This window comes from Alosa pseudoharengus, unplaced genomic scaffold (genome assembly GCF_046254945.1).
Source record: "Alosa pseudoharengus isolate Yale_2024_CS ecotype anadromous, Long Island Sound unplaced genomic scaffold, YU_APseudo_1.1 YU_APseudo_1.1_scf_2, whole genome shotgun sequence".
NCBI classification, from domain to species: domain Eukaryota; kingdom Metazoa; phylum Chordata; class Actinopteri; order Clupeiformes; family Clupeidae; genus Alosa; species Alosa pseudoharengus.
The window spans coordinates 37,827,801-37,843,054 of record NW_027468663.1 but is presented as its reverse complement, the minus strand read 5'-3'; the positions used below and the strand labels follow the sequence as shown (position 1 = coordinate 37,843,054).

Genomic DNA, 15,254 nt, shown 5'->3' with positions numbered 1-15,254 from the left:
GGCCACAAAGGTATCTGTAATCACACTTGAATATGATTTATTTATTTATTTGTCAGAATATTTCAAATGTTTTGAAAGTGCAGTGTTATGGAAAAGTCATTTTGTCAAACTCTGCAGTAGTACTGCGATTTCTTAGTTTTTGTTTTATTTTAGTTTTTCAAGGGACATGAGAGTAAGATATGAAGCTGTATGTGTGTGCTATTCTGAGATTAGTCAGTGCTGCTGAAGTTCAAGTTCAAGTTAGTTTATTCGTCACATGCATGATTGTACATGTACAACAGCAGTGAAATGTAAAATGTAACATCTCCAACTGTGCTGGGAGACAGAATAAAGACAATATAATAAATAGACACATAAAAACAAGGGACTCCCCTGTAGAGTTATGGAGCTGGATCTGTTCATTGGTTAAACATGTTAAACAGTCTGTTGTGTAGTCTGTTGTGTAGTCTTTTGCTTGTTCTGGCCAGCGCAGACTTATTCTTTGTCAACATGCTGGATCGTCCCACATCATGGACAGAGTGACTCGAATTGTTTTAGTCATTCCATATTTGTGATGCGCAACTGTTCGTTTGCACAAGGGAGTTGTGGCCAAGCGCAGGGGACAGAGACAGAGGCTGTGTGTGTGTGTGTGTGTGTGTGTGTGTGCGCAGGGACGCTACAATCGCAGCATTGTTGCGTCCCGCTCCACCGGGGCCGCGTGGGGCCCTGGTGCTGACAGCGGAGTTCTGAGGGGGTCTTTGTTGATGAAATCCCAGCAAGGACCAGCCATAAACTCAGGCTCTGGAGTTTATTGGGCCATAACGTAAAAGCTGCTCACAAATGTTTGCTGTTGTGTGTCGGCGGCTCACGTGTGACGGCCCTGCCCATGAGGGCCGTTTGGCGCTGATGGTGCCTGCTGGTGCCATAAAGGGCCGACACAGGCAACCCCAGTCTCTCCTGGGTCGCTAACGATCTGCAATGTGGGGCTGTAAAAACACACACACACACACACGCTCACACACTCACACACACTCACTCACATACACAGTCCCAGTAAGCTGAGAGATGGAATGCCGATAAAGAGAGAGTAATTTGTTATGTTTTCCATTTGGGGGCAAAAACACTCATGTTGGCCCTTGCCCCTCGTAGGTACTGGGAGGAGCTAGTGTCCTCAACTGTTACTAGACCAGTCACGGCTACAGTTAACTTAAGGTTAAAATAGAAAACAATACTTTAAATTTGGTTTTGACCATGTAGAACACAGCCCCAAACAGTATATTGTGCTGCAGTTTTCCTTAGGGATCTGCATTTTCAGGTTGCTGGTACAGGTCTATGCATTTCCCAGCTTTGCTCTCCCAAGCACCTGAATGCAGTGTTCAGTATCATCAGTCTCAATGGAGCTTCTCCACAATGCAGCATCTCTGCATGTCATTTGCAGGATCCGCAGAATATTGGGCTGGACTTCTGGCCTGGGGGGAAAGGACTCTTAATACCTCCACTTTTGAGTACAAGTGTTTTTCTTCTACGTTCATAAAAGCAGGAATGCACAGCAAATCTCACTGGCGCTGTTTTTACCCAACCAGATATTAATGTTGTTTTTCCCCCTAACTGCATTTGTCATGGTTTGTGTTCTGACGCTGTTGTCTTCAGATGTTCTGCTCAAACAGACAAGTAAATTAGAGGGTGAAAGTGACTGACTTATTCTTTCATTTCTCTCCTTCTCTTCTCTTCCCTCTTTCCCTGGCAGATTCATGGGTGTCTGTGTCCAGGAAGGTCAACTCCATGCCCTGACAGAGGTAAGAGCCACACCTGTTTCAGGTGGGGGTTAGATTCTTCAGGTAAATCAGTTACCTAAAGGTGGGGTTGCCTGACACATGCTGAGGGTGTTTTTAGACATACAGCTTGATCGCTCTGTGTGTGTGTGTGTTTGGTTCAGTTTCACATAACATTATTTCTACACCGACCCAAAGTTGTCATTGGTCATTTGGTGTTGATCTTCAAAATATAACGTGGCATTTACCATTTTGCAATGAAGGCAGAGCCACTTGGGTTGATCTAGAACCTGGCAATTGTTTATTAGCCAACAATATTAACTTTTATGACTTTAACCAATGCATTTTGCGTGGCTGGAAAATAGTATTAATGCACTAGAGTTGAGACAGACGCAAGACGCAAGTTTCGGGTCACTTAAAAATTTCCATTCCACTCCATTATAGACAGAATACCAGCTGAGATCAATTGCATTGTCTTTTTTTAACCAGAGCAGCAGTTTTCAGATTACATTATGTTCTTACATAATTGCAAAAGGGTTCTCGACTGTTGTAGAAAGAAGAAAGAAATGGCTGATCTTTAATACAAGATCTACATTGCCCATTATCAGCAATCATTCATCCAATGTGAAAGGCACGTTCTGTTTACTAATCTGATATAATTTTAAAAGGCTAACTGATAAAACATTGGAGAACCCTTTTGCAATTATGTAAGCACATAATGTAATCTGAAAAAACTAAACAAAAAAACAATGTAACTGATCTCAGATGATATTCTGTCTATAATGGAGTAGAATTAAAATTTGTAAGTGACCCCAAACTTTTGACCGGTAGTGTAGCTATCTGTCAGGACTTGGCTCAAAGTAGAGCTGACATAGGGGAGACCACACTGAACTTAATGTTTAAATATGATGTTGGTTTATTAACGAATGATTTGTCCGAAGTCAGTAAGTGGTAAGCAAACCAAAAGTGTCGTGCATATCAGTATAATGTAAGTGTAAAGCAAAAAGGTGAACGGGCAAGGAGCGACGACCACAGCCAGCCTCTCGTCCTCAGGCCAAGGTAGCAGAAAGAGAGCGCGAGCTGACTGGAAGGCGGTGATTTTAAAGACCCGCTCATCGGGCCACCAATTAGCGCGGCACGGCCCACCGCAACAGCTCCACCTAAAGGCGACAGAACAGCAGCAGTAGACAATGCAGGCTGGATTACCCACACAGGGCCAAGCCAGGGAGAGACACACCCAGCACGGCATAGCCGGGCGTGACACTATCCAACTCATGACGTGGATCGACACCGATGCAAGCAAACCGAAATCAGGAGTGAAACACACTAGGGTTGATTAGAAGGCACTGAAGGCTGTTGGGGTGAAAGCCCCGTCTTTTTCACCAACATTGTGTTTAGTCTCTCTACTCAAACTTTAGTGTGATTTTACTGTGGTGTTAAGTCAGTCATTTCCTGCTCCAGGTAGGCAGAGTTAATGGGCTACAGTCTCTGTCAGGCTGGCAGGTTAATGAATCAGTGAAATGTGTGTACTGTAGGAGTTCCCTTATTTCTCTCTCTCTCTCTCTCTCTCTCTCTCTCTCTCTCTCTCTCTCTCTCTCTCTCTCTCTCTCTCTCTCTCTCTCTCTCTGTCTCTCTCTCATTCTCTCTCTCTCTCTCTCTCTCTCTCTGTCCCTGTCTCTCTCTCATTCTCTCTCTCTCATTCTCTCTCTCATTCTCTCTCTCTCTCTCTCTCTCTCTCTCTCTCTCTCTCATTCTCTCTCTCTCTCTCACTCTCTCATCCTTTTTCTTTTCCCTCCCTTCGGTTGTCCTCTCACCCTCTTGTTGTCCTTCTGGGTCCTCCAGCGACGTGTTTAACAAAAGAATGTAGCCTTTCCGACAGACAAGTCTCCACAGGCTCTTTGGGAGAGCACAACACTGTCTGCACTGTTTGTAGCCGCCGCGCTGAGCTGTGCTGTTCCACTGGGGCCCCTTTGGCCCAGAGTGAGAGTAAAGATCACGGCGCTGTGCTATGCACGCCATGTGTTTCTGACTGCAGCCTGTAATCAGCGGCCACTTACGGGCACTTTTAAGTATGGTGCCCCGAGCTAGCGCACCCTCTCACCTCACGGCATTCTGGGCTGCTAGCTAGCGCACCCTCCACCTCTCACGGCAGTCTGGGCTACACACGCCTGACGCTAGAGCAGTGGTCTCCAACACGGTGCCCGCGGGCACCAGGTAGCCCGCGGGACGGCTATGAGGCGCCCCCAGCGCACTTTCTAAAAATAGCCAACAGGTCGCCTGCAGATCACGCTCTAAAAACACGCTCCATTGTGAAGTTTTCAATAGATATTTAAGTCTAGACCAGAACCATTTTAAGAATGTATGTAGCCATACATCTGTAACATTAAATTGATATTGGTGATACCTTTGTAGCTGCGTTAAATTTTAGCCTTTGGCTCCAAATCCGTTTCCCATTCAATCTTTAAACAACAACGGAAGCGGAGCGCATACACGATGCTCGCACGCATAGACAGTAAAGGGGGAAAAAACTTGCTTGTCTGGTGTAGCCAATGGAAGCATATCTTCAAAAGTTCTGTGGCCATTCCATGTTCGTCAAATACGGTTCTTGCATGATTGTTCAAGGACTGAAAAACAATGGCTTTAGCTCACAGGCCTTTTCTCCTCCTAGGCAACTGCCGAATAATAGCGCTGAAAATGTTATAGCATGTATGACTGAGCAGGACTGTGCATTACCCTTTTTGTCAGATCATGGATCATTTCAGGTGTGCAATAACTTTAAAATGAGTTTTCATATGTTAGGGTGGTGTGGGCGATTACTATTGAAATGTTAAAACCGAATTGTCCACTGAAATCAGAACTTAAACAACCCCTGAATTCATAATGGTGGGTGGGTATAAATTGGGTACAAATTCTAACCCAAATTATTAATTGCACAAAAAGATAGTTTTTTTTGTAAAAAAAAAAAAATAGATTAGATTCCCCATGCAAAGTATGAAATGAACAAACTGAACAAAAATTTTGGTAGTGTTGCATAGGTTATTGATATTAAATTTGAAAATACAGTTGCTTAATATATAAAGATGTATAGGCCTGCACAATATTGATAATTTAAAAGTAAAAATCACATACAGTAGGCCTATTATTTAGGAGGACTACCCTCGCAAAAAAGGGGTGAGGGTATGTTTGTTTTAAATGAGTAGCCCTCCATATGATTTCGGGTCTTCAGGTAGCCCTCATTCCCAAAAAGGTTGGAGACCCCTGCGCTAGAGTGGCTTTGACACTAACCCCCTACAATCCTGTTTCCTCATAACCTTTGTTGTGTAAGTAAAAAGTTTGAATCTCCTGTCAATTACAAACTAGATGTAAAGTGGAGAGCTACTTAGAAACAGGTGGGGAGCTACTGGTAGCTTGCGAGCTACCTGTTGGAGACTCCTGCTATACGTCAAGGCGGGGACTCCTTAATGGGCGAGACCTCAACGGTGAAGTGAACTTGAATAACATCACATGCAACCAGTGTTAAATTCTGATCTATCTATCTATCTTTTATTAATTACCTTTGGTCTAACTCTGCCCACTTTGTGCTTCTGACTTCGCTCTGGCAAAATACGCTGTCAAACTCGCACCCACGATGTGTGGAATTAAGGGCACTCCATCCTCCAGCAGTACTCAAAAAACAGCCATCGGTCAGTGGCTGGCCAGCAAGGGGCATGTTGTCAGTTATGGGAGCGTGTTGAATGATCTATTAAGTAATGGTCTGCTCCTCTTAAGAAAGTTGTTGTGGTGTGTCTGTGCAAACGCAGAGGTTGTCAGTTACAGGACATTTTAATTGAGCGTGTTGGGAGTGATCTAGTATTAAGTGACTGTCTGCTGTTGTTGTGGTGTGTCTGTGCAAACACACTGTGTCTTTAGTACAGGTTTCCTGGAGTACAGTGTGCATGAGGCCATCACCGTGGCAGTGTCTGTGTTGCAAGTACGCCTGTTGACACACCAACTGTACAACAACAGTACAATTTAGTTTGAAATAACAACAGAGGATGACTGCAACTGGACACCACACTCACCTTGAGCTGTAGATAATCAGTGTTTTGTTTCTTTCTGTTTTTGAGTTCTAGGTTTTAGGGAAAGCAGCATGGCTTTCATATTACAGTTTTGCAGTCAGGGAACTCGGTTATCCAAATGGGAGGTTTGGGTTGCTGCCAGAGTTCCGCAAACCTTTTCATTCATAGTCACTATGTCGCTATGTAAACCACTGACCAACAACACCCATGTGTCCGGTCTTACTGTCGTATTTTTACTTCACAATCCTTACATGTTTCCTCAAACATCTGCCGTTACTTGGACTTCCTTTCCTCAGACTGGACACAGCAGAAGTGTCCCTTGACATGAACGTACCAAACCATACCATCCAACATCAGGAACAGTGGGACAGCTGTGTCTGAGTTGCACAGAGCCCGAGGGAAGGATTCACTTAGGCAGTGAAAATGTATTTCTAATCTCCTGTGTGTGTGTGTGTGTGTGTGTGTGTGTGTGTGTGTGTGTGTGTGTGTGCGTGTGTGTGCGTGCGTGTGTGTGTGTGTGTGTGTGTGTGTGTGTGTGTGAGAGACAGAGAGAGACAGACAGACAGACAGAGTGAGAGAAGGAGAAAGAGAAATCTAGAAACAGTATGAGATTACACCATCATATAAATAGATAATCTGGAGTCAATGGTTTGATAGATAGATAGATACTGTATGGATCCCCAAGGGGAAATTCTAGAATTGATAGGCACAGCTCAGGGGAGCAGGGAGCTTCTGCAGCAATGTGGCAATGTCTGTACAGTGACGGGACATGGAGAGTGAGTGAGAAGTCCAAGCTTTTTCTTTACAAATCAACAGTGTTTGATAAATACAAGTCAGAAGAGTGTGATCTGTGGTTCTGCACAACACAATCTATCACAATCAGCAGGTTCAGAGGAAGCTTCTTCATGCGGCTGACACCTTACTGAACTCTTAACTCTGCATCCCGGTGACAACCAATCAACTAAGCCCCCAACCCCCCTGCCCCCTCCGTCTCCTTGCCTGTGCCTGTTGAGGTGTCCACGACTTGGCAACCTTGACAGGGACAACAAGGAGGCCCTTGTTGTACCCCCCCCCCCCCCCCCAGACAATTTGCACTACCCTATCCCACCCATAGTGTCTATCTATTTCTGTATTTACAAATTTATTTACTTATTTACAAATTTATTTACTTATACATAGCCTTATTCTACCGTTCTTCATACAATCCATCCTACACATATACACTTATTGTTAATACTCTGATAATGTTACGGTATCTGTACTACAATGGTACTGTTACCACACTGCACATAGCTGTACATACTGTACATATATGGTTCATACTGAATATCCATATTTATTCTGTTTTTCTCATATTTCTAATATATTCTGTTAATACACTGCATATATCTATATTATTCTTACTACTATTATATTGGTACTGCTACTACATTGCACATATATGTACATGTTGTTCATACATTGTTCATATCACATAGCTATATTTATTCTGCTCTTATAAAGTAACTGCTAATACACTGCACATATTTATATCTAATTTGTATTAATCTAAACCACCTTCTGTAAACCAACTGTGTTCTACTGTCTACACTGCACTATATTTCTTTTCCTGCCTATACACCACCTGTCTATACTTTGTATATCACATTGCACTTTTCTGCTTTTTTGCACATCTGGTTAGACGCAAACGGCATTTCGTTGGCTTTGTACTTGTAGAGTACTCTGCACAATGACAGTAAAGTTGAATCTAATCTAATCTAATCTAATTTAATCTATGCAGTCTACTCATGCTTACTACGCCACTGTGAGCATGCAGGCCCAAGGTGTGGCTTGTGGACTGACTGGAAGGCTGCTAGGCTGTATGACCTCACTGGTATGTCAGGTGATGCTGTATGACCTCACTGGTAGGTCAGGTGATGCTGTATGACCTCCCTGGGAGGTCAGGTGATGGTGTTTGGTAGAGTGGTGCGTGCACATCCCACCTATCTTTAGGCCAGGTGCAGGACAAAGGAAACGCAGAGAAAACAAAAGAGAGAATGTCTGCACTGGAGAGTAGCTCCCAAATCCCCCGTTTCAACCCGACAGGGTCTTCAGGCAAAGAACAAGGCCCTGTCTGGTCAAAACGTCATAGGTCCGGTGACTCTTTCAGATGTTTGACGACCCAACTGGAAGTGTACTGTAAGTTCTGATCCAGCTGCGCCAGGTAGCCTTCATGAAATGCTCATTTTGACACCCATCCACCCTGCTGAGCTGTCCTGAGTGATGAAGGTGGTGTGGTTAGTGGAGGAGGGAGGCTGGCTTTGAGGCCAAGGCTTGAGCATGGCTGTCCTTGCCATTGGCACATTGACCTTTGCTCTGCTTTCCCTGTGCTGATGCACATTAGCGGAATGAGGCATTAGGGCAATTCTAATGGTAACTAATCCCTAACCCACAGGAGATTATACTATTATTCCAAGCTGCACATGACCCCAAGTGTTTTATACCATCCTGAATCCAATCCAAACAGAGCGATGATTCATTTTCCCCGTCTTTCGCCAAGTCCATTGTCCGACGCATTTACTCATGCTCCTTATACTGCAGCGTGATGAGTCCTGCTGTCATCGGCGTTTAATTTGACCTGCGGCCACTGGGCTTTTACTGGCCGTACTGAGCCGTGCATCAAGCGCGCTCTTTATCCGTGGGCAGCAGTCCTTAGGGCTGCTCTCGCGCCAGAGGGATTAGCTCCATAAAGGTGCGCGGACACCGCGCTGCAGTGAACGAATGAACGGCCTTCTTTTCCAGTGACACGGTCAACCGGCCAGAGAGCGGGCCAATGAGGTCACTCAGCCTGGCGCGTCCCCAGCACCCTCTGACCCGCCCGCCTGGTTCTCCAGGGCCCGTGCGGGCGTCCAACCTCCCGCCTGATTGGAGGAGAGAAGCGCGGCATGGCGTGGTGAAGCGAGGCTGGCAGCAGACGGCAGATGCCGGAGGGGCTCCAGAGGAATTTGAGGGCTAAAGACGGAGTAATCCCTCATCAGCACCTCAGCCCCCAGCCCCCAGGACCAGCACCAACCCCCAGTGTCTGTCTGGAGCTGCCAGTGCAGGATGGAGAGCTGCTTCTGTGCGTGCGTGGGTGTGTGGTGTGTGTATGTATGTGTTTGGGGGGGGATCGCATGGGGGAAATTCCCTCCACAAACATCAAGGTCAAACAAACCCCATCACCCCACACTGCTGTTGGATTAGGTTGTCTGCATGCACAAGTGCACCCAGCAAGCCCGTACAGTCCGCCTGCAAATCACCCCAAAGCACCGGATGCACATGGCGAAGACAAAGGCCCATGGAGATCTAGACCTTGATCAGTCTGCACACACCATCATCACTGTTCAGCCTGAAGGTGCGTGTGTGCGTGCGTGCGTGCGTGCGTGCGTGCGTGTGTGCGTGCGTGCGTGCGTGTGTGTGTGCGTGCGTGCGTGCGTGAGTGAAGGTGCATGCCGCTCTGGACACCATCATCACTGTTCTGTGTGTGTGTGTGTGTGTGTGTGTGTGTGTGTGCGCCTCTGGTTTGTGTGTTTGCAGCACATTGAAGTAAACAAGGCAAAAATAGACACAGATTGCAGATTCACAGGAGAGTGTCGGGACTGTGTATTTGGAGAAGGTGATATCTAAGACCCTGCATCTGAAGTGAGAGGAATAGCACACACATACACCAGCACCTGTCATTCCTCCCCGGAGGTCAAAAGTAAGCATTAAATCGCACTTCCTTTGGCGCTGCGAAAACATGCTGCTTACCTGGTACCACGGGAGCTTTGACAACATAAAGCCTCCAGGAAATGTTTTTTTTATTTATTTATTTTTTATATTGGATTAAACAACATGAATATTTTTTTTTTTTTCAGGAAATGTATGTCTCTTGTTAATAACAGGGTATAAAGTGCATTTGATTCCTTGTGAGTCTGAATGGAACATGTAGACAAGCCTGCACTTAGGTTGGAGGGATTTTTCCCTTTATTTTTCCACCATGCCTGTTGGTTGTGGTATTTTGAATGGATTTGTTGACTGCTGGTAAAAGGTCGTGGAACACCTATCCCAGATCTACCATGACTTCATGATGCAATACAGCCTACACGCACACTAGAGAGCTGATCTACATGGCTTTATTGTGTGTGTGTGTGTGTGCCAGTGTGTCTGGGTCTGTGTGTGCACTCGTTAAGCCTCGCACAGTAATCCCATTCACACGGCTTTGGCAGTAAAAGATAGCAAGGAACTGTCAGATAGCCACAGATCACAGGAGCTCCTCCACTGGCACACTTAACCAGCTCAGGTCACCGACCGGCCAAACGACCAACCGACCGCTGAGCGCTCCTCTCCAGGCAAGCACAATTTCCCCGCTGTTTTTAGTTGGAAGGGGGGTTGGTGGCTTCCTCGAGCTTGCCTTGGACTGTAGAATCTCCCTTGCAGCCATGCTCTCGCCCTATCAAAACAGTGTTCCTCTGCGCTTACTAAAGTAGGCCACTGTGGAGCCCATGGAGGCTCTAATTAGATAAGTGTCATGTCAAATAATTCCCCACAAAGCCGGTATTGTATCGCAGGGTGCCCACATTTCCTCCTGGTGATAGCCGCGGCGCGACTTTATGTCTGGTGAATTAGATTACGCGCAGCGCAGTAGTTTAATGTCACACAACACGGCAGTTTAAAAGATTACTATGTCGTTGTTAGTCGAGTCCTGCTGTGCTCTTAACAAATGGCTAGGGTTTTAAGCGTGTGCCGTGGGTGTCCACAGAGCAGTCATAGACAAACTCACAGATGCGTTATTAGCCAGGTTCCCATCCAACTTTTAAATGCAGTTTTTCACCATCCAAACGGGAAATCAAATGGGAGTGGAAACTCTCGAAATCAGCATATGTTTTTGTATGTTTTATAAGACATTGCTTCAGCAGAGGGGGTGCATTTACTCCCAATTTGCATAAGGTATTACATTTTGCAACTAAGGTTGATGGAAAAACTAAATTTGTTGGGCTTATTTGCATAAATCCACATTGCTACAATTTTATCGTATTTTTCCGTTGAAGATGACTGCCCTGGCGGCTCTTTACAACTCTTCTCTTACATGTTTCTCTTTCTTTAACTTGGTCCAAATTCATTCCCGTTTTCTTCAGCCGATTTTTCACCAATGCACTTAAAATGTGTGAATCGGATGGACACCCAGCCAATCACATTGGTTGCATGCCACCTTACTACCCCAACCCGTAACGTTGGATTTAGACCTTGGGAACACATCTGAGTCATGCTGTCAACTAACAACTGATGTTTCCTACAGTTCAGTTTGTTCTAAATAGGTCACACAGGTTCAGTTACCTGTTAGTAAGCATGAGCGCTTATGAAAGGTATGCATAGAATGCAAGTCCTATTGTGTGGAAAAGTTGACTAAATGATTCATTTCTAAGCTAAGTCCACCTGCTGCAATCTAAATGTGGTCCTTTTGCCGTGTTTCTCAGTACATAAATGGTGGCAACCTGGAGCAACTGCTGGACAGCAACAAGTACCTGAGCTGGACGACTCGGGTGAAGCTGGCTTGTGAGATCGCCATGGGCCTGGGCTACCTGCACTCCAAGGGCATCTTCCACAGGGATCTGACGTCCAAGGTGAGAGAAGCACAGCCTGAATCCTAAAGCAGTGTTTCTCAAACTTTTTCAGACCAAGGACCACTTAACCAATAAAAAAAACCCTCACGCACCACCTAGCTAAAACAAAAACAGTTGATCTACTTCAACAGTATATTACACAATAGGCCTACTACCCCAGAGTAAGAGGATACACACCCTTTTCTGCTCTATGTGTGCAATAACCGAGTCTGACACTGTTAGCATAGCTTAGCATAATTCACTGGAAGTGGGTTAGACCAGTTAGCCAATAGCTCCCTTAAGTAAGTTAGCATGTTCCTTTAGAGAGAGACATGGCCTGGTCATCTCTGGTCTCGCCTTGTCTGCTCTGCTGCCGACCTCTCATCTTATGTTTCGGTTGCAGCATATGACCGGGGGGTGGGGGCTTCATGTTTTCTGCACAGCTGGCGTCTCCTCCTGTAAAAAGCATTGTTTACATTCTTCTGTGGCTTTCAGAAATCCCCCACAGCCCATATTTAAAAGTATAGTTTTGAACATTTGTCTGGACATGCATCAAACAGGCTTTTGAGGTGTGTGTGTGTGTGTGTGTGTGTGTGTGTGTGTGTGTGTGTGTGTGTGTGTGTGTGTGTGTGTGTGTGTGTGTGTGTGTGTTCACCAACAGAACTGCTTGATAAAGTCCGATGAGAATGGCTACTCTGCAGTTGTTGGAGACTTCGGCCTTGCTGAGAAGATCCCCAGTGATGAGTGAGTGACCTGTGCAGCACACCACTCTCCTGTACCCCTCTACCTCAGCACACCACTCTCCTGTACCCCTCTATCTCAGCACACTACTCAGCACACCACTCTCCTGTACCCCTCTATCTCAGCACACCACTCAGCAAACCGCTCTCCTGTACCCCTCTACAGCACACCACTCTCCTGTAGCCCTCTATCTCAGCACACCACTCAGCAAACCGCTCTCCTGTACCCCTCTATCTCAGCACACCACTCTCCTGTACCCCTCTATCTCAGCACACCACTCAGCACACCACTCTCCTGTGCAGCATGAAATGTCATCACATTCAGCCTTCTTTTTTTGGAATGAGCTGATGCTGTTATATCAACAGGATACTGCATCATTGTTTGGGGAACTTGAAACAGAGAGAAAAAAAGGAGAAATCGAGACTTTTATTTTAGGGATATTTGTGTTTTTTTTCCTCCCCCTTTCATCATATTCCAATGGCAACCAGCAGCACAGTGTTCTCTGTGTGTGTGAGAGAGAGAGAGAGAGAGAGAGAGAGAGAGTGGCAGCATGGCGTGGCTGTCCAGAGCTGAGGCCTTAGCTGCAAGTAGAGGGAGCTGAGCCAGGGTAGGGTCATCTGATTAGGCAGGAACATACCGTTCACAAGAGGGCTAATAATACCAGAAAATGCTCAAGGAAGCGCCCCTCTCCATCTTTCTCCCCCCTCTCTCTCTCTCCCTCTCTCTCTCTTTCTCTCTCTTTCTCTCTCTCTGGCCCCGTGGTCCCAGCCTCATTAATAGGCATAGGTGTGGTGAGCAATATCCCTGGGCCTTGGCCTCCGTTCATGTTGTTTTTTTAGTTGTAGACTTTGTGGGAAGTGAGCGCGGTGTGCCCGGTGTGTAAACCCAGCAATCAAGTGTGTCAATATTTTTGATGTGCACAAGTAAAGGATGTCAATTGATCTGTGTTTGTTACCTGATAGTCACCTCCTATTGTGTTTGTGTGCGTGTGTGTTTGTGTGTGTGTGTGCATGTGTGTAGTGTTGAAGGGGAGAAGCTTGCTGTGGTGGGATCTCCATTTTGGATGGCACCAGAAGTGCTGCGAGATGAGCCTTACAATGAGAAGGTGAGAGAGTGCTGAGCCATGCTGCAGATCCTGTGTGTACGGCTTTGTCTGCCGCTGATCACCAGGGTGCTCACCGTGTTCTCTCCTAGTACTGTAACTCTACTGAACTCTTAACTCCTCCATGCCCATACATGTTTAAGCACCTTACTAAATTGCACCTTATTAAATGCACCTGTGACCTTGTGCACAGCAACTTTATCAAGGACTATCTTGACTGTCTGTGCCTGTTTTTATTCTGCCCTATAGTGTATGTTCATTTATTTATTTATTGTGTTGTATTGTCTGTCCTAGTCAACTGTATTGTATTGTGCTGCCTTTACTGAGATTGCCATTTCGTTGTACTGGCTCTGCTCTGTATAATGACAATAAACTGAACTGAACTGAATTTATTGTCCACCTGCAGGCAGACGTCTTCTCCTATGGTATAGTCCTCTGTGAGGTTATAGCACGCATACAGGCCGACCCAGACTTCCTGCCTCGCACAGAGGTGAGACGCTGACTAGCAGGCCTTAAGGTCTTATACATAGCAAGCCAGTGAACTTTGAAGACTGCAAACTGAACTGTGTGTGTGTGTGTTGGTTGACTACACTTGTTAGGCTGTGACCTCCCACTCCTTTATTCAATTGCTCATCAGAGAACATAGACATAGACTTGTTATGGCTATAGCCACATTTTTAAATCCATCAGTGAGGCATCATTAAAAAAAAAGAAATCTTAAAGAGAACAGCATTTCTTGACTGTAGGGTGCAGGAGCAAATCTCATGGGTTGCATGATAACCAAAAATAGTTACATTGGTTAGAGATATTTTTATTTATGTATATTGTTATGTTTTTGGTAGTTTGATATACTGATGTTCTAAAACTGACATTGCCAACAACTTTCTCAGTGGATTCTTGGAAAAGCTTAAAAAAGAAACATTAGAAACATTAGGCATAGTGTTGAGTTGAATTGTGTCGTTGTTGTTGGCTGGTAGCTCCTATTTATTGGTTGGCTTCTCTAACTGAGCTCTCACTCCTGTGACCCCATCCGTGCAGAACTTTGGCCTGGACTACCATGCCTTTCAGCACATGGTGGGAGACTGCCCCCCCGACTTCCTCCAGCTGGCCTTCGACTGCTGCAATGTGAGTACAAAGAGCTCGTCTTTGCCTCCCCTCAATCCGGTCTGTATTTTCTGATGTAGCCCTCTGAGCGGGCATGGTTCTATCATCCCTACAGAGGGATCCACTTACCTCCTTTGTTTGAGTAGCGGTGCCTGTGCTCCTGATCCCATCCAGCCCCTTCAGCTTGTCAGGAGTGTTTTTCATGTGTCTCGTGTCTCATGTCTAGATGGACCCGAAGCTGCGGCCGTCCTTCCCGGACATCGTGAAGCGGCTCGAGGAGATGCTGGGCCACCTGCGCGTGGAGGAGGCCGAGCAGGAGCGCATCCACACCTCTGTAGAGGCCGACAAGACCATCCCCAAAGGTACGTGTCTCTCTCGCTCGTGCTCTCTCTCTCTCCAAAATCAAATGGGACAGAGAAAGTCAGCAAAATGGGATGTGCCCTTTTTTACTCCTTTAAGGAAGTGCCTGTTTTTAGGATGTGCCCTTTTTTACTCCTTTAAGGATGTGCCCTTTTTTACTCCTTTAAGGATGTGCCCTTTTTTACTCCTTTAAGGATGTGCTCTTTTTTACTCCTTTAAGGATGTGCCCTTTTTTTTACTCCTTTAAGGAAGTGCCTGTTTTTAGGATGTGCCCCTTTTTACTTGTCATCCATCTGAATTTCCTGTTCATGTACAAAGACGTTTGCTTTGATCCTCTTTGAGAACGCCACTTGTGGTTTTTACAAGCAATAAAATCCCTTGTCCATATAAAATGTGCATGTTTCCACTACACACGCAGCAACTGAACTTGTCATTTGCCACTTGACACCCAGCTTCCATGTAAGACCTGGGTCTCTCTGGCTTCCTGGAACGAGGAAACTGTAAGACAAGCAGGCCAGTATGTGTGCCAGCCGTGGCG

At 45.7% G+C, this 15,254-nt stretch overlaps 1 protein-coding gene across 2 annotated transcripts in view; it reads left to right on the top strand.

Annotated features, from left to right (window-relative positions):
• The window catches only part of tesk2 (testis associated actin remodelling kinase 2), a 30,917-nt gene that overhangs the window by 12,590 nt on the left and 3,073 nt on the right, over window positions 1–15,254 (top strand). For both annotated transcript variants that reach the window (XM_076294905.1, XM_076294906.1), the window contains exons 4-10: window positions 1,727–1,775; window positions 11,284–11,430; window positions 12,071–12,153; window positions 13,171–13,255; window positions 13,659–13,742; window positions 14,291–14,377; window positions 14,583–14,718. In XM_076294905.1, coding sequence (XP_076151020.1) covers window positions 1,727–1,775; window positions 11,284–11,430; window positions 12,071–12,153; window positions 13,171–13,255; window positions 13,659–13,742; window positions 14,291–14,377; window positions 14,583–14,718 — 671 coding nt within the window. The remainder of the gene's footprint in view (window positions 1–1,726; window positions 1,776–11,283; window positions 11,431–12,070; window positions 12,154–13,170; window positions 13,256–13,658; window positions 13,743–14,290; window positions 14,378–14,582; window positions 14,719–15,254) is intronic.